Source organism: Oncorhynchus kisutch, linkage group LG8 (genome assembly GCF_002021735.2).
Source record: "Oncorhynchus kisutch isolate 150728-3 linkage group LG8, Okis_V2, whole genome shotgun sequence".
In the NCBI taxonomy this organism is placed as follows: Eukaryota; Metazoa; Chordata; class Actinopteri; order Salmoniformes; family Salmonidae; genus Oncorhynchus; species Oncorhynchus kisutch.
Window position 1 is genome coordinate 77,254,101 of NC_034181.2, and position 23,086 is coordinate 77,277,186.

The 23,086-nt window shown below is 42.6% G+C and overlaps 2 protein-coding genes across 2 annotated transcripts in view; both read left to right on the forward strand.

Annotated features, from left to right (window-relative positions):
- Positions 1 to 704: 704 nt before the first annotated feature.
- Positions 705 to 4,605, forward strand: LOC109878789 (probable ATP-dependent RNA helicase DDX28). The gene is made up of 4 exons (XM_020470991.2): positions 705 to 2,064; positions 2,248 to 2,331; positions 2,926 to 3,138; positions 3,382 to 4,605. Exons 1-4 carry the CDS (start codon positions 949 to 951, stop codon positions 3,694 to 3,696), a joined length of 1,728 nt encoding a protein of 575 aa, XP_020326580.1. The 5' UTR covers positions 705 to 948; the 3' UTR covers positions 3,697 to 4,605.
- A 3,822-nt stretch (positions 4,606 to 8,427) lies between these two features.
- LOC109878798 (talin-2) overlaps positions 8,428 to 23,086 on the forward strand; it is a 140,103-nt gene continuing 125,444 nt past the window's right edge. Inside the window, exon 1 of the mRNA XM_031831261.1 lies at positions 8,428 to 8,544. The gene's annotated coding sequence lies outside the window, so the exon portion shown is untranslated. The remainder of the gene's footprint in view (positions 8,545 to 23,086) is intronic.

Genomic DNA, 23,086 nt, shown 5'->3' on the forward strand with positions numbered 1-23,086 from the left:
AGCGGTGTCAAAGGAGACCTGAATGGGCACTGGTCCTGGAGGTCACCATAAGGTTATCGCAAAATATCGATTTTAATATAAATGATTATAAAATAGTTCAAACAGGTATGGGCTGGGGATTTAGAATGCTAAAAAAGGTCCACAGGTTGTCAGTGGCTCTTCAGTACAATAGTCTACAATAATGATTTAGTACATGTATCATCATGGCAGAGCACAGATAGAAGCTCATCAAACTAGTCTCCCACACATATGTACACAGCAAAGTTGAACCATACTAGTAAGGCTCAATATCAAAATGGTCTTAAGACAGATACATGCATAATTGAATTGAACAATTAACCCAGTATTGAAACACAATAATGACGTGGCTGTCTATCTCTAATCCACACAGCCAAACTCAAGTTGTACTCAAGTACAATAATACATTAACAGAAAACATAAATATAAGACTGATCCCACTGTGGATGGAAGTTGGCCCACACATTTTACCCTGTTCCATTTGAGTACTCCACAGGTAGCCGACACATACTATTAAAAACGTTCCATAATATACATTACATCTAACATACCTTCTAAACAGCAAAATGTCATAAAAACAAAAACTGGAGAGCAATTTTTTTGTTGTTGAAATGTCCATTCTATATATTAGATTTCTATCTGGGCTACCCGTTCTATTCAATAAGGAAGGCGTCATCTCTTGCGACAGATTGACGTCATCATTATTCGCCACCGACGCATGTGCATTTAAATGTTTGAAAATTAAACGGAAAATAAAGTCCGGTAAAAACGTATATAATCAAATATATCTTGTTCTCGGAGTCATTTGATAAATTATACACTATAATGAAATACAACAGAAACGGTATTGTCTATTTGTGAAGACGTGCACCAGCTGATTCTTCCTACCTAACGTTAGCTAGCTAGTAAGCTAGTTAACTTACCATCGGAATGCAGTCTGTGAAGGTTGGCTACTCAGTATTGTTTACGTTGATATCAAAACACAACTACTCGTCCTCGGGTCATTTCAGAGCACTAGCATGTAGTCATGGTACAATCAGTTCAGCCTGTGGTGCCCATTCCATGTCAACCACAGCACAGCCTGTGGTCATTCGTATTCCCAGACACATGCAGGAGCAGGTAGAAAATGTGAAGCAGGTGAGAGGCAAGAACAAAGTCAACACCATCAAGGCTGGCAAGCTCCTAATCAAAAGCAAGAACCCAGAACTGAATCAGTCCGCAGGCTACACACTTGGGAAATTTGAGCAGCCCCATCTCTCCTCCAAAGGATGGAAACACAACAAATCATTTGGTGACTACTTCACGGTTAACAACACTCAGCGTACTCCACCCGTTGTCACTGAAATCCAGGATGAGGAGGGTGACAAACTCAAAGAGAAGAGTAAACCTATTACATTTCACAACCTTCACCTCTGCCCGGACTTAGTGGAGGCTTTGGGCAAGGACAACATAACTCGCCCTACAACCGTTCAACTACAAACCATCCCCAAGCTCCTGAAAGGCTATAACATCCTGTGCGCAGCTGAGACAGGCAGTGGCAAAACCCTGAGCTACCTGTTGCCTGTCATTCACAAACTACAGGCTGAGAAAGCAGCAGATTCCGAGTCTATAGAAACCACACCCAGGACTCGCTCTGTTATCATTGTCCCCTCTAGAGAACTTGCTGACCAGGTCTCAGCTGTGGCCAGGAGCCTGTGTGGCCCATTCGGGCTGATGGTGAAGACAGTAGGAGGTGGGAGAGGTGTGGGCAACATCAAGCTGGCCTTCACCAAGGGTCCCCCGGATGTGTTGGTGGCCACACCTGGTGCCCTCATCAAGGCCCTGCGGAGACGCTACCTAGACCTGAAGGAGCTGAGCTTCATGGTGGTGGATGAGGCAGACACCATGTTTGATCCCAGCTTCTCTGGCATGCTGGAGAGCATCCTGGCCCAGACCTGCGTGGCCTGTGACCCCTCAGAGACCCAGGGCCCCGGCTCCACCCGCAAGGCCCAGCTGGTGGTTGTGGGGGCCACGTTTCCCGGTGGGGTCGGAGAGGTTCTCAGCCAGGTCATCATCATTACTTTTTCCTTCATTGGTTGCGTCCCAAACTCCCTATACACCCTACTCCCTATACTATAGTGCACTACTACATAGGCCTCAAAAGTAGTGCATATTCCTGCCTCATTATGTAAAATGTGTTGAGACCCATGGAAAAATGCACATTAAAATGAGACTGAATTGTTCTTATAGGTGACGGACCTGGGCAGCATGGTGACCATCAAGAGCAAGAATCTTCACTTCCTCATGCCACATGTAAAACAGACCTTCCTGAAGGTATTCCCCACTTTTTTTCTTGTTTTCATTGGTTTGGTATTAGTGTTTTGTTTATTTGGTGTTCTTCAGTATTGTAAAGTGTCTATGGGGCCTATATAAAAACCATGTACTAGTACTTAGGTATTTATAGTAGAGCTGTCAAAGTGAATCCGTTAACTGCACTAATTTTAGTGCACACTTTATTTTTTTTATCGTGATTATTCACATTGTCTGAAGGCATTAAAAATACATCATCTCTACAGCTAAAAACAACATTGCGATGTCAAATCAAGTTGACATTGAGGTTAAAGAAAGAGTTCATCAATTAATCCGATTTTGCTTACCATTACTTTGGACAAAATCAAGATGTCAATATTCCATAATGCTTTTTGTCTAAAAATCTATTACAGCTCAAATTGAGCAAATTCTGAATTTAATCGCGATTCATCATAGCAAATCCTGCGATTTCACTTTTTTTTAAATTATTTGACAGAATACTATGAATTACATTAGTATACTATAAATGATATAGTAATTTATAGCATTAAATTATAAACAATAAAATATAATTTATAGTATACTATATATAACAAATCTATATTATTCCATGTTCAGGTGAGGGGAGCTGACAAGCTTCTGGAGCTCCACCAGGCGCTGAAGGCAGCAGAGCAGGACAAGGCTGGGGTGTTGGTGTTCTGTAACCGGGCTTCTACAGTCAACTGGCTGGGCTACTCCCTGGAGGACATGGGGCTGAGACACGTCCGACTGCAGGGGGAGATGCCTGCCTCCCTCCGTGCTGGAATCTTCCACTCCTTCCAGAAGGGACAGGTGATATGAGACGAGAAAATACTTTGTCTGCTTATGCATTTTCAAATTCCTTATCAAACTCCATGTGACAATATCTATGTCCATATTGTGTGACAAGCTCCATGTCACACAATAAAGAAACACTTTAAAAAGACACCCAGTAACAATAACACATTGACCACAGATCATAAGAAAACACATAGCTAACATGGTATTAATAACAGAGACATGTTATAGGCTACGTTTCACATTCTATCCCTATAGGTAGATGTGCTGATCTGTACCGACATCGCTTCCCGAGGACTGGACACCCAGAGGGTCTGTCTTGTGGTCAACTACGACTTCCCAGAATCCCACACGGACTACATCCACCGGGCGGGGCGGGTGGGCCGGGTAGGGAGTATGGAGGATGGGGAGGTGCTCAGCTTCGTCACCCACCCCTGGGACGTGGAGCTGGTGCAGAAGATTGAGACGGCTGCCCGGAGGAGGACAAGTCTGCCTGGGATGGAGTCCTCCATCAGGAAGCCTGAGCCCAAAGCAGCCGAAGAGGAGGAGGAAGAAGAGGGGTTGCTCTACTAGTTGGTCTGCCACAAATAAGGATATTACCAAAGCAGAACTAACTTGTTTGATTAATTTGTTCATTAAAATGATTGTATCCAGGATAGCCCAAACCAGCTGTGTGAGACTGAGTCCTTTGTCTCCAACACAGGCATGATCGTCTTTCAATTTGACCTTTTTAGATGCCATATCATGTTTGAGACTGGAACTATGATCTGACTTCTCTTTTTCACCCAGATAGTTACCGCATGTCATTCCAAAGACGAAGTGTCTTTGGTAATGTACAGAAATCATGCCCACTTACAAGCAGCAGGTGTGCGGCACATGTTTGCACTTCTCCCGGGTAATCACGGGGTGGCAGTATTTACTTTATTTGACCTGTCATACAGCAGTCATACAATAACCAGAGAAGGGCTATGGCCGAATATAGCCTTATTTTAATGCTCATCCACATGCGGCAAGCCCTTCGTTTATGGAATTTAACTCAGCCATACTAACATGTTTTGGTAGGTTAACATAGGTTAAAGAATCTAAAAAACATTTAGATCAAGTATGGAATACCGATTTTCCTTTTCCTTCCAGAAACAAAATAATTTCCTTAAAAGAAAGAGTAACTCATATAACCCTTCATGTATCTGGTAGGGTGCCACTGAGACAACGGTGCTAATCTCTTCTCACTAACCACAGGTAGACCCGCATATTACGTTTTGGAAAGTGGTCTTCACTCTGTTTCTGCTTTTGTGTGTAATACTGAAGCACGACATTAAAACCTCCATATGTAGAAATTTCTATGACTCTACAGTCAAGTTGGATTCAGGCCCTAGCCTTGAAGTCTATGCCATTGATGCCTGCGGTTACTTGTTTTAGAGGAAGCAAGATGTTTGAACATGATAATGTGTCAGAGTGAAAATAAATCTCTGTGAAATCTGGTTTCTGAATATGCCTCTATATTTTCTCACTTACTGAGTTTGCTTTAATTGCACCAAATATAACATTACTAGGTTGCTGTACCATAAACATATACAGTGGGGCAAAAAAGTATTTAGTCAGCCACCAATTGTGCAAGTTCTCCCACTTAAAAAGATGAGAGGCCTGTAATTTTCATCATAGGTACACTTCAACAATGACAGACAAAATGAGAAAAAAAAATCTAGAAAATCACATTGTAGGATTTTAATGAATTTATTTGCAAATTATGGTAGAAAATAAGTATTTGCTCAATATCAAAAGTTTATCTCAATACTTTGTTATATACCCTTTGTTGGCAATGACAGAGGTCAAACGTTTTCTGTAAGTCTTCACAAGGTTTTCACACACTGTTGCTGGTATTTTGGCCCATTCCTCCATGCAGATCTCCTCTAGAGCAGTGATGTTTTGGTACTGTTGCTGGGCAACACGGACTTTCAACTCCCTCCAAAGATTTTCTATGGGGTTGAGATCTGGAGACTGGCTAGGCCACTCCAGGACCTTGAAATGCTTCTTACGAAGCCACTCCTTCGTTGCCCGGGCGGTGTGTTTGGGATCATTGTCATGCTGAAAGACCCAGCCACGTTTCATCTTCAATGCCCTTGCTGATGGTAGGCTTTGTTACTTTGGTCCCAGCTCTTTGCAGGTCATTCACTAGGTCCCCCCGTGTGGTTCTGGGATTTTTGCTCACCGTTCTTGTGATCATTTTGACCCCACGGGGTGAGATCTTGCGTGGAGCCCCAGATCGAGGGAGATTATCAGTAGTCTTGTGTGTCTTCCATTTCCTAATAATTGCTCCCACAGTTGATTTCTTCAAACCAAGCTGCTTACCTATTGCATATTCAGTCTTCCCATCCTGGTGCAGGTCTACAATTTTGTTTCTGGTGTCCTTTGACAGCTCTTTGGTCTTGGCCATAGTGGAGTTTGGAGTGTGACTGTTTGAGGTTGTGGACAGGTGTCTTTTATACTGATAACAAGTTCAAACAGGTGCCATTAGTACAGGTAACGAGTGAAGGACAGAGGAGCCTCTTAAAGAAGAAGTTACAGGTCTGTGAGAGCCAGAAATCTTGCTTGTTTGTAGGTGACCAAATACTTATTTTCCACCATAATTTGCAAATAAATTAATTTTAAATCCTACAATGTGATTTTCTGGATTTTTTTCTTCTCATTTTGTCTGTCATAGTTGAAGTGTACCTATGATGAAAATTACAGGCCTCTCTCATCTTTTTAAGTGGGAGAACTTGCACAATTGGTGGCTGACTAAATACTTTTTTGCCCCACTGTACCTGTAGACATCCTTGTGCTGTACACATCCAGACTGAGTGAGACTTGAGCTTTTTACAAGTTCTTACAGTATTACTAAACTGAACAAAAATATAAATGGAACATGTGAAGTGTTTGTCCCATGTTTCATGATCTGAAATTAAATGTTCCATATACACAAAAATAGTATTTCTCTCAAATTTTGTGCACAAATTTGTTTTCTGGGGACAATAAAAGGCCACTCTAAAAAGTGCTGTTTTTTCACACAACACAATGCCACAAGTGTTGAGGGAGCATGCAATTGGCATGCTGACTGCAGGAATGTCCACCAGAGCTGTTGCCAGAAAGTTGAATGTTCATTTCTTTACCATAAGCCGACCTCCAACGTAATTTTAGAGAATTTGGCTATGCGTCCAACTGGCCTCACAACCGCAGACCACGTGTAATCACACCAGCCCAGGACCTCCACATCCAGCTTCATCTGCTGGATCGTCTGAGACCGGACAGCTGGTGAAACAGGAGTATTTCTGTTGGTAATAAAGCCCTTTTGTGGGGGAAAAACTAATTATGATTGGCTCGTCCTGGCTCCCCAGTTGGTGGGCCTATGCCCTCCCAGGCCCACCCATGGCTGCGCCCCTGCCCAGTCATGTGTAATCCATAGATTATGGCCTAATTTATTTATTTCAATTGACTTTATTTCAATATAAACTTTAAACATCTGCTATCTGAGCAGCTAACCGATCGCTGCAGCTGTACATAGTCCATCTGTAAATAGCCCACCCAATTCACCTACCTCATCCCCATACTGTTTTTATTTATTTACTTTTCTGCTCTTTTGCACACCAGTATCTCTACTTGCACATGACCATCTGATCATTTATCACTCCAGTGTTAATCTGCTAAACTGTAATTATTCGCTCCTATGACCTATTTATTGCCTACCTCCTCATGCCTTTTGCACACAATGTATATAGACTATTTTTTTCCTACTGTGTTATTGACTTGTTTATTGTTTACTCCATGTGTAACTCTGTTGTTGTCTGTTCACACTGCTATGCTTTATCTTGGCCAGTTCGCAGTTGTAAATGACAACTTGTTCTCAACTAGCCTACCTGGTTAAATAAAGGTGAAAAAATAAAAAATAAAATATGAACTGTAACTCAGAACAATCGTTGAAATTGTTGCATGTTGCGTGTATATTTTTGTTCAGCATATATTATTTTAATACTATATTAGGAGCAGTCTTGTACTCCATTAGTAATTACAATGTGCTTATCAATGCACTTCCTTATACTGAAAGATGATTTAGTATAGTAAATAGAATAAAACATTTGGACAGAGTAAAGCCTAACATGAGAACTAAGGGTAAGGATTAGCAGCAGGCGGTCTGAACTGAGTGTAGGTGTTCCAGGGTGTTCACACCAGAATCCCTGGAATAATGTTGTCCTTATACTTCTGTCTGCAGCTCACTCTGTGGGTTAACACCACCTTATGGGTTTGTCTTCATTTCAAATTAATCTGCCCTGACAGCGAGTGCCAAGTTCTTTCCTCTACTACACTCTGCCCTGAAAACAAGGGCCAAGTTTGGCTACACAGCGTTCCTCCTCTATAGTAGACTGGGGGGGGGGGGCTAAGTGTGTAGTTAGATGCTTTTTTGGCCTACCACGTCACTTTATACACAGAAAATCTCCACTAAACATAGAATCACATGGTTCATCCCTAACTCTCTGCTGATAACTTCAGAACAAAGTTGATTACAAATACAAACTTGCCAATGTCTGCAATTGATACAAACAAGCAAGGTATACAATTATGCTTCAAATAAAAATAAATTCCACACATCAACTTTTAACAAGGCACACCTGTTCATTTAAATGCATTCCAAGTGACTACCTCATGAAGCTGGTTGAGAGAATGCAAAGAGTGTGCAAAGTTGTCATCAATGCAAAGGGTGGCTTCTTTGAAGATTCTAAAATATATTTGTTTAGCGCTTTTTTTTACTGCATGATTCCATATCTGTTATTTCATAGTTTTGATGTCTTCACTGTTATTCTACAATGTAGAAGAAAAACCTTTGAATGAGTAAGTGTATCCAAACTTTTGACTAGTACTGTACATTTCATGTATAGTCAATTCAGTTATATTTTGCTACTTCTAGACTACTGTCTGTAATTTGTCTCAATATATTTCATGACGTGTAGCCTAACATGTGCGCAATGATGTGGTAAGTCTGTGTGGTGTTTTGGGAAACGCATGTTACATCTGATCTACTTCTATTATGTTTCACTATTATGCCCCTGCGTGTGGTACCATGGCGACGTCTCTCTCAGACCCTATCCTCTAATGGACTTCAAAGCGCTTTTTACGACAGTAGATGGAACACAGCTACGGACATAATTGTCTACAATGCAGAAGTGACTACAAAGCCCCTTAAGGTCCCTCTTTTATTACGTATTTCCGCTCTCCCCTACACCCCGCAACCCCTCCTCCCTTCAACACCAAGCACCACTACAGTTCACTATTTGGCCACTTTGAGATTTCTTCAGCGAGGAGGGTTTTTTACTCAATAGAGCAGGACTTCTGGTTATATGTGCATCTGAAGGGCTGATTTCAGGCAATGAAGCAGTAGAACATTAGCAGGTAGGATAGCATTTTCTGCCGGCTTATTATGTCCAGTCCGCTTCTTGAATAGACGTCGAAATGAGACATTCTCTCTATCCATGCTTGGTTTGATTAGGGATTTGATGGGAGTGCGTTGCAAAACAGCGAGCAAGGCGATGTAGAAACCTTGCTTGACTATCGAATGAATGGGATTGTATGTCTTGTTTCAGAGTTATCCTTACTGCATAGTTTTTACTGGGATGTGAACTCTGAACTGTTGTGCATACTGTTTCTTATTTCAATTCGTGAGCGTGTCCCCTACTTTCCGGGAATTTATGGTCAAAATCACATTTCATGGTGTGAGATTAGGCTGCAGAGGATGTTGGTTGTGGAGGAATTTCACATTAACGTCATTGCATTTTCATACTACTACAGGAAATTCAGTAGTTTAGACCCAAATGTACCCTTTCGGCTAAATTACCACTTATATTGCGTTTGGTAAGAAGAGAAGCAGGAGTCGAAGTCCATGTGTTCTGGGGTCGCTCTGTTTGTGAAATGACAGTGGCGAATTGAGACCTTTATAATAACACCACGTTTGTAAACTTAACATTACTGAGTATATCCAATGTAACAAATAGCCTACATTATTGTTAGAAATATAGGCTGTGCATGCGTAGGGGTCATGGCAATTCAATTGTAACTGCATGGAGGGGTGCGATTTGAAACCGCCATATTATAACCCGATAGCCGTTACCATCAGTGAGTACCACTAAACTAGAGACTCATTTTAAAACTTTGCATTATCTCAGTTTATACATCATACGCCATTGAAGTATCTATTCTTTGATATGTTTTATATGAAACACAACACAGTGTGCCAAGCTTTTAACCTATATCAGAGGCATTCATTGCATAGTGAATCTGGCCGAATAAGCACGCGAATGAATTTTACATCCAACCACACTCGTCCTGTATTTCAGCAGCAGTTTTCCACGTCCGTGAGCTTTTCATCAGCGTGGGTGCTGGTCGCTACAATATATCAAGGTGTTGCTCGTCATAAGAACCGCAACATTGTAACCAGGAATATGCAACGGTCCAGATAATTGTTGGCTGTGGAATTTCCACGAATTACTCTATTTACTTTGTGATTTAAAGATGTTGTGTGCCTTCTTGCAGCGCATGGTAGTGCCACACCCCTTGACTTGCATTGACGTACCACTGTGATCATGTAGCCTATTAAATGCAGAATATCATCAATTGACCATTCATTTTGCATGGTATAGCCTACCATTGCTTGGTATAACTACAATTCGATCCTTTTGAGAATACTACGAATATAATGTAACTTATTTTTTCATGTGGTGAATGATTATTCAAATGACTGCATGTACAGTGTTGATACATTCTTATTTTATTGCTGTTTGTAAAGGACCACTAGTAAAGCTGGGCAGACTTGTCATTTAGCCTATACCAATCTTGGAGTATGGCTAGAGGTAGACCTGTTGGTTTCAGCTGGTAAGCAGACGGTTGACACTGTTATGAGTGGCAGAAAAAGGGGGGTGTTTGAAATGTTTGCTGAGCAAGCTAGGTTTTTTGGGGGCAGTTTTATGGACAAAAAGTACATGGTTCAGAGGACTCCCTGGTTTAGTCCTTGGCGTGCCAGTAAAAGACATGGCCTTCTTGTGAAGATGTTCTGGGTACATAATGTCTCAGATAAGACTGACTGGTAGCTCTGTTGGGACAGCAAACCAATCCCAGTATGGTAGGTATGTCTGTGAAATGAGTCATTGATCCTATTGATCGGCCAGGGTAAGGTAATTTCACTCTACATGGGGTTGGCACCTTCCCTTCTCTTCATCTAGTTCAGGGCTGTTCAATGCCAATCCTGTTGGGCCAAAACACTTCTAGTTTTCATGCTTTTCTTCTAATAAGACTGAGTACACCAGGAAAGTGCAATTAACTGCCAGGTAGAAACTAAAAGCAGTAGCGTTTGGGCTCTCCAGGACCGGAATTTAACAGCTCTGGGCTCGGTTTTCCAAAAGCATCGTAAGGCTATGTTCATCGTTAGAACCATTGAGCTCAGTGGTTCTAATGATTAATATGCTTTTGGGAAACTGGGCCCTGGTCTAGTTGTTGAAACCGATGGAGGGGCTGCATGGCTTTTCCCAGAGGATTAGTCTTCCACTCTGTCATAGAAAAGCAATGAAGTATTTGAATACGCATGGGGAGCGTTCAGGTCGCATCAACGTTTGCTAGGTTGTGTGATGGTTTGTACTGAACGACACGTTTCCCTAAAACTTTGCGTACCGTTCATCAACAGTGTCGTGTCTTTGGCTATGCTATTCTATAAAATAATTGATCCGTAATTAATATTACCTGATTGAGCTAATCATGTAAATGTAATTAACTAGAGTCGGGCACCATAAATATTTACTCTGAGCTGCGCTTCGGTAGGTTGGTGGTAGATGGAAGGCCGTGTTGCCCAACCGAGTACTTTGTCCTTTGAAGAATGTCTCTGCTGGTAAATTGAATAGGTTCTATTGTGTGTAATGTTGTTGTGTGGTAGACTGAATACTCTGTCTGTTCCTTCCTAACCCTCGTTTGCAGCGGCTGTTGCTAACTCAACGGCTAGGAGGTATCACTTCTGTTGTGAATAAGAGTTCAAAGTGCATACCATTCGCAACCAAAGCTCACGCTGATGTTGGCTTCGTTCTGTAGTTATTATCTGAACCATTCTAACATCGGACCGCCGTCCTCACGTCCTCGGAACAGGAGGTTATATTGTCGTCAAGGGCTTATATAGGAAGGGAGAGGAGGGCATGTTTGAAACGTTTTATAGCCCATGTCCCTTCACAGGGGTGGGCCACTGATTGAGCAGAGCCCTATCTTATGACACCCAAAATCTCACATTTTAGAAGCTAAAATCATGTTTCATCCCATCACAAATAATTTCATATTCAAACATTTAAATTGAACAACAATTCCATGTGAATCCGATAACTCTGATGTGTAGACTTTCCACTGTAGAGTTTGTCATCTTATCATTGATGAGAATGTCCCAGATGACAACCAAACTGACATCATATTCATTAAGTACCACCACATATGTTCAATTGGTCGGATTACCAGAATATAGTTATCTTCTGATGTTCCCAGTATCTCTATGTTAACCAAGGGTTTTGCAGATGTGACATCAGTAGGGTAGAGAGAGGAAAAAGGGAGAAAGAGGTATTTATGACTGTCATAAACCTAACCCCAGGCCAACTTCATGACGACAGTCTGAGGTATGTTTGCTCAGATTTGATATGTGTGGCCTGATCAATATGGGTGTGACCATCTGAAATCACAACTCGTACAGCACTATAATCACAATGATTTTCAACTGGTCGAACAGTACCGTTTCCGTTGAATTCCGCTGTTGCCCACCGTTTTGTCTTACTGAACGCAACCCTGGTTAATTTTCCACTTGACCATTTGTAAAATATTCCTCAATAAGAACTATTTAACTGTTCTTATTGATGCTTATTATGCACTGCGAGTCAGTCATCACCAGCATTAACTTCTATCGTTTTCATGCTTACACACATCTGACATTCACGAAACATCAATTAAAAGCCTTTTCCTCCTTGTATTAGAAACTGCTCTGACCTTTTTAAACGTGTGTATTCATCCATTACATTATTAGCAGTTTGAGCTACATTCTGTCAAAGCAGCAGTGATTGACAAATATTCTTACTGTTTCAATGGGCCTGTTTGTCCAATTCCCAGCACTGAGATGAGTGGCATGAAGTGACAGTATTTAGAATAACAATCAAGCCCTTTATGAAACTGTTGTTTGATGCTAACCAGCATAGCTGCCTTATTTTCCCTTGAATGGAGTCGTGAATGCAGTATTTATATTCACATGGTTTAATATGAACAATGAATACATCACTTTAGCAGCAGAAGTTTAATATTAATATGTGATGATGGGATACATGACAGCATTTGAATGTGGGTCTGTTCTACGTTAATGGCAATATGATTGTAAGCGTTAATACACATTCTGTTATGATTATAGGCTACAGTCTGTCAGTTTGTTTGGCATCCATGCCATTTCCCACATGGTGCTGACCGCTGGTTCATGCATTGTTCTGTATTTTACATGCTAAACCTGATAGTGCCACATTCCAACTATAGGCGATAATAAGAGCCTCAAAGCCACAGGCCAATGTGTTTATGGCTTATAAAGACCTCTAAGGCCAATAGCATCCGGTTGTGGAGGAGTTCATCACGACTGTGATGGCTAATTTATTGATCCTGCCTGTGTTGTGTTCAGAGTGGCCTCTGCTGCCTGTCATCACAACCCAGGGAGAGGAAGTAATGAGCAGGGCTGGAGGCTGCCCTAAGTCCCAAATAGCACCCTATTCCTTATATAGTGCACTACATTTGATGAGCTTTGTAGGGAATAGAGTGCTATTTGGGAGTCAACCAGTCTGTTGACAGGCAGCATAATGACAGCAGGATGTACAATGTCAACTTGGTGGTCTGGAGGACCAGGGGAGAGGAGGGGGGCTTTGCTGCCAAGGCCAGCAGTCAGGTGCCTTTGTTCTGGGGGGAGAGGTGAGGCCCAGGCCTACTGGGACGGAGATGAGATGCAGGGGAAGATAAGTAGCTCTCTGTGGGCTTGGTTGATGTGTGCAGGCTGCAGAGCAGAGGAAGTGGTTGGGGCAGAGAACTACTCTTATCGATAACTACTGTGTATCCTTAGTCTCCAATGACTACATAATTTGATCACTTGAGTTGTAGCCAGTCTCTTGATTAATGCGTTGTGTATCAGTCCACTGGGTAACACACTTGGGTATAAAGGTGAGTTAACCTCTATAATACTCTTAAGAACCATTTTAGGTGTGAGTATGAAAGGTAAGCTACTATATGAATGCAGTCTGTAGTAGCAGCCACGTTCTGGAATGCAGCCCCAGGGCTGTGTTCGGTCACATTAACAACAATATATCTGAATTTCACACCTCAGTGTGACCCAGCCCAGCTATGTGTAACCTTATACAAAAGAGCCAAATCATGAGATTCCAATACTTCGGCAGGATTCCTTTTGAACTTTGAAGACCAGGGCTTTTCTGTGCCTGCCTGTGCTTAACGCTTAGTTAGGATACAATCTGATTCTCCACCCTTTTCCAGAAGTGTATTGATTAAAAAGCATGGGATTGGTTTAATCGTTGGCTGGAGGCAGTTTCCACCGTTGTAAAATCCATCTGAGAAAGTGTGCTAATGCACACTCTGGGAGAAGTGTAGAGAACTGTAGTTAGTTTGGACCCCGACAGTTAAGAGCATGTGACCCAAACCCACGGTTCAGTGGGTGCACTCCTGTGCTCTCCCACCCTGTCACATTCTCATGTTCAGGTATAATTAGCAACAAGCAACACACGCCATTCAAGTATCACAGGCTCACAGCTGCAGCTCGCTGGACAACAGTCCTGCCAACAGCAACTGATAAAATACTACACCTCTGACATGCACAGGATCCAAAAGGTTGGAGGTTGAAATTGGGTATTCATATTCCAGTCAATATGTCCCATACTATGTCCCTTCCACTTCCACTCATCCACTTCTATACTTCCGGCGCCAACAGATATGGCCACCTTGCTTCGCGTTCCTAGGAAACTATGCAGTTTTTAGTTTTTTTACGTGTTATTTCTTACATTAGTACCCCAGGTCATCTTAGGTTTCATTACATACAGTCGAGAAGAACTACTGAATATAAGAGCAGCGTCAACTCACCATCAGTACGACCAAGAATATGACTTTCGCGAAGTGGATCCTGTGTTCTGCCTTTCACCCAGGACAACGGAATGGAACCCAGCCGGCGACCCAAAAAAACGACTTCGTAAAAGAGGGAAAGGTAGCGGTCTTCTGGTCAGACTCCGGAGACGGGCTCATCGTGCACCACTCCCCAGTATACTTCTCGCCAATGTCCAGTCTCTTGACAACAAGGTTGATGAAATCCAAGCAAGGGTAGCATTCCAGAGGGACATCAGAGACTGTAACGTTCTTTGCTTCACGGAAACATGGCTCACTGGAGAGACGCTATCTGAGTCTGTGCAGCCAGCTGGTTTCTCCACGCATCGCTCCGACAGAAACAAACATCTTTCTGGTAAGAAGAGGGGCGGGGGCATCTGCCTTATGGCTAACGAGAAGTGGTGTGGTCACAAAGGGATACAGGAACTCAAGTCCTTCTGTTCACCTTCTGTTCACGCTGGTCCGACCAATCTGATTCCACGCTCCAAGACTGCTTCCATCACGTGGACTGGGATATGTTTCGTATTGCGTCAACAACATTGACGAATACGCTGATTCGGTGTACGAGTTAATTAGAACGTGCGTTGAAGATGTCGTTCCCATAGCAACGATTAAAACATTCCCAAACCAGAAACTGTGGATTGATGGCAGCATTCGCGTGAAACTGAAAGCGCGAACCACTGCTTTTAATCAGGGCAAGGTGACCGGAAATATGACCGAATACAAACAGTGTAGCTATTCCCTCCGCAAGGCAATCAAACAAGCTAAGCGTCAGTATAGAGACAAAGTAGAATCTCAATTCAACGGCTCAGACACGAGGTATGTGGCAGGGTCTACAGTTAATCACGGATTACAAAAAGAAAGCCAGCCCCGTCACGGACCCGGATGTCTTGCTCCCAGGCAGACTAAATAACTTTTTTGCATGCTTTGAGGACAATACTGTGCCACTGACACGGCCTGCAACCAAAACATGCGGCCTCTCCTTCACTGCAGCCGAGGTGAGTAAAACATTTAAACGTGTCAACCCTCGCAAGGCTGCAGGCCCAGACGGCATCCCCAGCCGCGCCCTCAGAGCATGCGCAGACGAGCTGGCTGGTGTGTTTACGGACATATTCAATCAATCCCTATCCCAGTCTGCTGTTCCCACATGCTTCAAGAGGGCCACCATTGTTCCTGTTCCCAAGAAAGCTAAGGTAACTGAGCTAAACAACTACCGCCCCGTAGCACTCACTTCCGTCATCATGAAGTGCTTTGAGAGACTAGTCAAGGACCATATCACCTCCACCCTACCTGACACCCTAGACCCACTCCAATTTGCTTACCGCCCAAATAGGTCCACAGACGATGCAATCTCAACCACACTGCACACTGCCCTAACCCACCTGGACAAGAGGAATACCTATGTGAGAATGCTGTTCATCGACTACAGCTCGGCATTTAACACCATAGTACCCACTGGGGTGCGCCCCACAAGGGTGCGTTCTGAGCCCTCTCCTGTACTCCCTGTTCACCCACGACTGCGTGGCCACGCACGCCTCCAACTCAATCATCAAGTTTGCGGACGACACAACAGTGGTAGGCTTGATTACCAACAACGACGAGACGGCCTACAGGGAGGAGGTGAGGGCCCTCGGAGTGTGGTGTCAGGAAAATAGCCTCACACTTAACATCAACAAAACAAAGGAGATGATTGTGGACTAAAGGAAACAGCAGAGAGAACACCTATCCACATCGATGGAACAGTAGTGGAGAGGGTAGCAAGTTTTAAGTTCCTCGGCATACACATCTCAGACAAACTGAATTGGTCCACCCACACGGACAGCATCGTGAAGAAGGCGCAGCAGCGCCTCTTCAACCTCAGGAGGCTGAAGAAATTCGGCTTGTCACCAAAAGCACTCACAAACTTCTACAGATGCACAATCGAGAGCATCCTGGCAGGCTGTATCACCGCCTGGTACGGCAACTGCTCCGCCCACAACCGTAAGGCTCTCCAGAGGGTAGTGAGGTCTGCACAACGCATCACCGGGGGCAAACTACCTGCCCTCCAGGACACCTACACCACCCGATGTTACAGGAAGGCCATAAAGATCATCAAGGACAACAACCACCCGAGCCACTGCCTGTTCACCCCGCTGTCATCCAGAAGGCGAGGTCAGTACAGGTGCATCAAAGCTGGGACCGAGAGACTGAAAAACAGCTTCTATCTCAAGGCCATCAGACTGTTAAACAGCCACCACTAACATTGAGTGGCTGCTGCCAACACACTGACTCAACTCCAGCCACTTTAATAATGGGAATTGATGGGAAATGATGTAATATAAATATATCACTAGCCACTTTAAACAATGCTACCTAATATATTGTTTACATACCCTACATTATTCATCTCATATGTATACGTATATACTGTACTCTATCATCTACTGCATCTTTATGTAATACATGTATCACTAGCCACTTCAACTATGCCACTTTGTTTACATACTCATCTCATATGTATATACTGTACTCGATACCATCTATCTTGCCTATGCCGCTCTGTACCATCACTCATTCATATCTTTATGTACATATTCTTTATCCCCTTACACTTGTGTGTATAAGACAGTAGTTTTGGAATTGTTAGTTAGATTACTTGTTGGTTATTACTACATTGTCGGAACTAGAAGCACAAGCATTTCGCTACACTCGCATTAACATCTGCTAACCATGTGTATGTGACAAATAAAATATGATTTGATTTGAGTTGTAATGTGAAGGCCTTCCTGTTTGCATTGCAAATCAAATATGGCTGCTTGCCAGGCATGTCTCAAAGCTATTTATGCTTGATTGGCCTTTGTAAATTGTTTGTTTAAGTTCTGTACATTATACAAGGGTAGTCCATGCTTGTGGTGAGTGCTGATCATTCTTAGCAGTTCTGATGCAAGAAGTCCTATAATTGAAAAGAGATGCCAGGCTTAAAGCTACATTCTAAGATTAGCGAAAGCAGCTGCAGCCCGGCCATTTGTTTTGGTATACGGCGGAAGGATGGGGCTGCGGAAATGTAACCCCGCTCAGATTCATAGATGGAGTTCTAAATGCAGTCAATGAGTAGGACTAAATAGAACTGAAATGACCATTGGCAAGATCCAAGACTGTTCCTTTTTTAAGATGATTCAGTGATGCTATTTCTCTGGAATTGACTCTTGAATACAGCTTCTCTGGCCTGTGGTGTTTGCCATGCAGGAGAGTCCTCACTGTTATGTCATGTGAGACAATGACCCTTCATCTGTAGCCTGTGTAAACTGACAGGACAAGCTGCATTAGTTCAAATGGCAAGGAACATTTGTGAGAATTATGTTTTAAAAATGGGGTCTGTTCTGATAAGATCTTTCATTTGGCTGTAGCCTATGGTGTCTTTGTGAAAATTAAAGTCTGAAGCTTTGCAAAAAGCAACGTTACAGATTCATATCCAGACCCATGCAGCACTCCAAACGTAGGCCCATAGCCTAAAGAGATGTTACTAACTCAGCAACTGTTTCTCATATCTTATATGGTGTTGCTGTTCCTCCTTCTGCTAGACCAAAATGACTTGAATTATGACTGGTTCTAGATTTAACTGGTGCTTAAAGATCTATTTTATTAAGGTTTTGCATAATTTCAGTCAGTAGTTTAAAAAAACGAGTCGTCCATTTCGTATAATATATGTTACATCCCACAAAAAAAAGATCTCATTCCAATTCGTACAATATGTTACCCATTTGTAAGTGCTTAACATCCCGTTCAATCTCTTTAACTACTGTAGTATCTTCTAGAAACTGTTGGCAACCTGTTACATTAGCTTCTGTGCTAGAATCAGCTAATTATCCACTTACACTGTTCACTATATTGCTTTAATTGCCTTGGATGTGGTTTGGCTTTTCTCCATGATTAATTTGAAATAGTTGTTATATTTAATTAGTTTGTATTGACTTTGTCCTTTCCTCCAACAGTGCTCCGTTACCATTAGAAAATACATTTCAAATTAACTGCATTCTGTAATTGAAAGCGATTGGGGGTTCTAACGACTTACATTATAAAAATGTAATTTAACAACAGACAAGTTTTTATTTAATGAAAGGGACAGAGCCTGTGAAGCGAGAACCCCCTACCACGGAACTCCAGCTTGTACTGAACATGTTTATATGGCAAAATACGCACACAGGATATCATGCTTTCCCATTACACATTATTAGGTGTCCTTAAGAAGGTACACTTTACTGGCCTTTGGGCCAAATTCAAGGTGTCGTGTCACTGGCTGCATTCCCTAAAGAGCCCTGGTCAAAAGTAATGCACTAATTAGGGAATAGGGTGCCATTTGGGACACAGCCCCTGAACCCACCCTCATTGGCCCAGGCCAGTGCTAGGGGAACTGTCATACTGGATCACTGCAGTTGAAAGCAGATCTGCTCTGATATCTGTTTGAGGTTGCAGCTGAAAGCCTCTGCTATTGCTGGACTTTGGTATTGGCAGATCTCCATGGATGGCATGGTCACCAGGCCCCTCGGGGGCCGGGGCTCATGTCTCTTAGTCACCGGGACAGAAATGTCTGATCTGTAATAATCAGGTGTCTGCTAACAGTAAATGACCACAGCATTGGATTGTAATGACTGCTTGGCTATCATATGTAAAACCACACACAAACTATTAGCTCGTAGTCTTTGATGATTAGCCACACCGTGTAGTCTCCTAACTGTAAATGACCACAGCATTGCAATGTCTGATTGTGTGGCTACTTGCCTAAGGTGTGTAAAACTCTGACTACTTAGGCTGTGTTTACACAGGCAAACATTCTGATCTTTTGCAAATAATTGGTCTTTTGACCAATAAGATCTTTTGCTAATAATTGTTCAAAAGATCAGAATTGGGCTGCCTGTGTAAATGCAGCCATGATAGTGACACACTGCTATGAGCTCAGATGCTGTGATGATTGGCCATGTCACTGCCTGACATACTGTGTCGTCTGCCTGTTTGACCTTGATCCTTGTGACCTTATTTAGCCCAGAGAGGAATCGAGAATTCGATTTCAGTTTAGCGAGCCCTTTGAGTAGCCTCTATCCAATGTGAGTGAACAGGTTTCAAACTTTGTCTGGTTGAGTTGTTCTGAACAGCAAGACTGATACAAACTGACAGTGGAACTACTTTTTGTAAAAATATGAAATGTTCCTTTTTCATGAGAGAAAGTCAAACCTGGCTGATGTGAGTGGAACAGTCTTATAGCCCAAAGTAATATTGCTCCATTATGTTCCTGGATAGCCACCTGTTGAAGTGTCGTGGGTAAATAAAACTCTAGTCCAGCACCTGATTCTCTTTGTTGTTCAAGCTGGGTTGAAGTGCTTTTGGGTGTGCTTTCATTCTGGTATTGCTACTAGCTTTGCTACACATTGGACATTCCCTCATTGGTTGTTCAAACCAATTATTGATAAGTCACCTTGTTTATCCCCAAATGCTCATAAACAAATGGACTTCTGATGATTGTGTATTATTTGTTAACACAATTCTACCATTCATATCACTCATCAGAAATGTATTCCTGTTCTGACTCCGTTGAGGTGGTAACCATGCTGAAAAATGGCATTCCTGGTTGGAATACCCCAGAAAGTGTGTCTGGCCCTGGTTGTATTGTTGAGATCATGTGGGTGGAACCCACCCCCCTGCTCTGCCTCTTCCCAAGCCTGGCTTCAGGCAAGGGCTTCTATTTTAGTTTTTTCTATAAGGATAGATTCTCTTCTTGCTGCAAATGTTTACCAGCTAGCATTCCTGCCTGCCTTGGTAGTTGAGGGAGAGTCATGGTTTCAAGTTGTTCCACCCACTCCACAGGTTTGTTGGTTACTCATCCTGAGAGGCTAGAGACAGAGGACAGTATGTGCATGTTTGAGATTGACTACGTACATTGCAGTTGGACTGCACAGAATCACTGATTCTCCCAAATAAATAATCTAATTAGAGATTCTGCATCTCGTTCTGTTCAGAGGACTGTGTTTGTTGAATCACAACCAGAGGCTACTTAGCCTAACCCTGTGTGTCGGATAAATAGTGCCTATTATGTTGAATGTTTGTACAGTGCCTTTTTTGCCCCACTGTATATGTGGAGCGGTCAGGGGCCAGTTATATAGTTGGTCGTTTTTGACTGTCACTGTACAGCCCCAGTGAGCCTCTGGAAACCAGAGTAGATGGTGTATTCATCCTATGGTGCAGGAATTTGCACTTTGCAGACAAGTGTCAGTGTTTGATTGAAGTCTGACCTGGCAACATACCGTTAACAAGTATTACTGTTACCTTTTCCTGTCCTGGGAATAGTATTGACACATTTTCATGTTGGTGTCTTTAGAATGGAATTTCTTAGAAAATGATTTTAAAAACACTGAACAAAGATTGGAATGTCCATTGATAATTTGAGTTTGGTTGGGCAAGATTTTGCCCATGTTTTCTCATGTATAATCTAGTCAGAAATGGAAGCCCCTTCTACTTTGCTTAATTGCTTTTGTTGCATTTTGATCTTGACTTGTGACTTACAAATACATTATTTCTGCTTGGCTCTAATGACCAGGCCTAAAATGCCTTCGGGATTCTGCATCATGATGTTCCAAGACAAACTTTTTTTAATGGCCCTATTTGACACATTCTTGTGTTGAAATGTTTAGTGCTGCTTTGCTTCTCAAGTCCTTTCAAACATGACCTATCTGGCACTGTGACTGCCCTATGCAACAACAGTAAATGCATCCACTGTGACCAGAAAATAGCTCTTTAAGTGCTCTTTTAATATACCACTACATGGGCCCTGCTCAACAGTAGTGCAGGATAGACCCATTTCCTAGCTGTATCATGAAAAGTAGCGCATGCGGGTTCACGCCAGAAAGGGCTTTGTTTACGTAGGAGTCAATATAGAATCCTCCAACTTGAGATGCAGCTCGTTCAAGTTAACAAAACCTCATTTAGATGGTTTTTGTCTACGACATCACAGATGTCATCGGAGTATTGATTACCTAGCCAGGTAAAATATCACAAATAGAGCTAGATAAAGCCAGAAGAATAATATATTTGTTGAACATAGCTAATTAGCAATAGCCACCAGCCCTGTGTGTTTTCATGGTCATCACTCAGACTGTTAAGTTTGTCAAGGTCCCAACATCAGCGTTAGCTATCCTGTTTTAGAGCTTTTTGGTGTGAAGATGTGTGCACATCACTCGAATGTGATGTTTGCTTGTAAACAAAAAATATCTATGTAGGGAATAGTGCCATTTGGGACACAGAGGTATCTTTCTGACAGTATTTTGTGTGAGCATTTTCTGATGTCGCCTGCTGCCTGCCCGTATGTATGGGTACTCATTAGACCTATATAAGGGAATCCCTTCTTTGTTTATTAGTGGAGGGGAGAGAAAATGGGAGCGCAGCCAGTGCTCCCTTCCAGATTTCAAAATGGGAACAGTGACTGAGGCAGAAAGAGGCTAAGTGAGGCTGGAGAGAGACTTTACTTTAAACCCACTATCTCTGCACTTCTGTAGTCTTCTCTCCGGCTTAAAGAGGTTTTGCAGTAGCGTCATGTGTGGCAGGGAGGCATCTGGATTCTATTACATGTGGACAGGCCAACATTATTCAAGTGGCTGAAAATAACCTTTAATTTGTCGTGGCGGGCGAAGGGGGGAGAGTTCAGCTCGGCTAATGCAACTAAATGGATACAACAGCTAACATTAGATGGCCTCCTCAACATCTGATGAACCAACAAGTCCAGAGGGTGAGGAGGCAGTGGCTGCTATCTATCCAGCAGAGTGATGAGAAGAGGGAGACCTTGGAGAGAGGCCAGACAATCCAACACCTACTTAGGGGCAGGTCAGTAGCTAGCACGCTGCCCTGGTGTGGTCTTTATCATGTTCATTTGGCAGCAAACGCAATAAACTCAACTGAAACAGGGAGGGGACTACCTTAACCCTTGTTTTTGTTTCCCTTTGCAAAAATAAATTCAACATTGTGCCCAAATGAACATGATCCCGGTCTCCATGTGGTGTGAGGAGCTAGCTAGCTGGTTGGCTTGTCTGATACTAGCCTGTTGCCTGGCTACCCAGACTCCTTGCTCCGGCCGAACGCCCACGGACATTCGTTTTATTCTCCGCAATGAGTGTGGATCGGAGGACCTCCCCGACCCTTCACCGACTGCGAACACATTCGGGGCCGTCTGATCGGTCCAGAAACTGATGGGTTGGGCCAGTCAGAACACACTGCAGTTTGAAAATGTGTCATTGGCTTTGACACACTGATTGGTTATAGACGATCAAATTGCTGATCACTTTGTTTTGTACAACACCCCTCGTGCCACTCAACACCACAAACAACTTCCGTGATTGCAGATTAAAGTATGTAGCGAATGACAGAGGAGCGGAATAATTTAGTGTGAGTAGCAGGGTTGGGTAAATTTCTATATATTATCAATTAGTTACTAGTTACCTGTCCAAAATTGTAATCTGTAATGTAACTTTTGGATTACCAAACTCAGTAGCGTTATCTGATTACTTTCAGTTACTTTTGGATTACTTTCCCATTAAGACACATTAGAATAAGACAAAGGATCCATCAAATACATTTGGTGTGTCATCATAGTGGTCTCTGACTTGTGGTCAGACTCGCTCAGGTGGAACATTCTTAAACTTGCGCCTTTTTTCAATGCTGAATTGAATGTAATTGAAAGAAGTTAACTTTTTTTTTTTTGCGCAAATGTCCTTTCTAAATTGAAAAGTAATCCAGGAAGTAATCATCTATTTTTTCAAAAGTACCT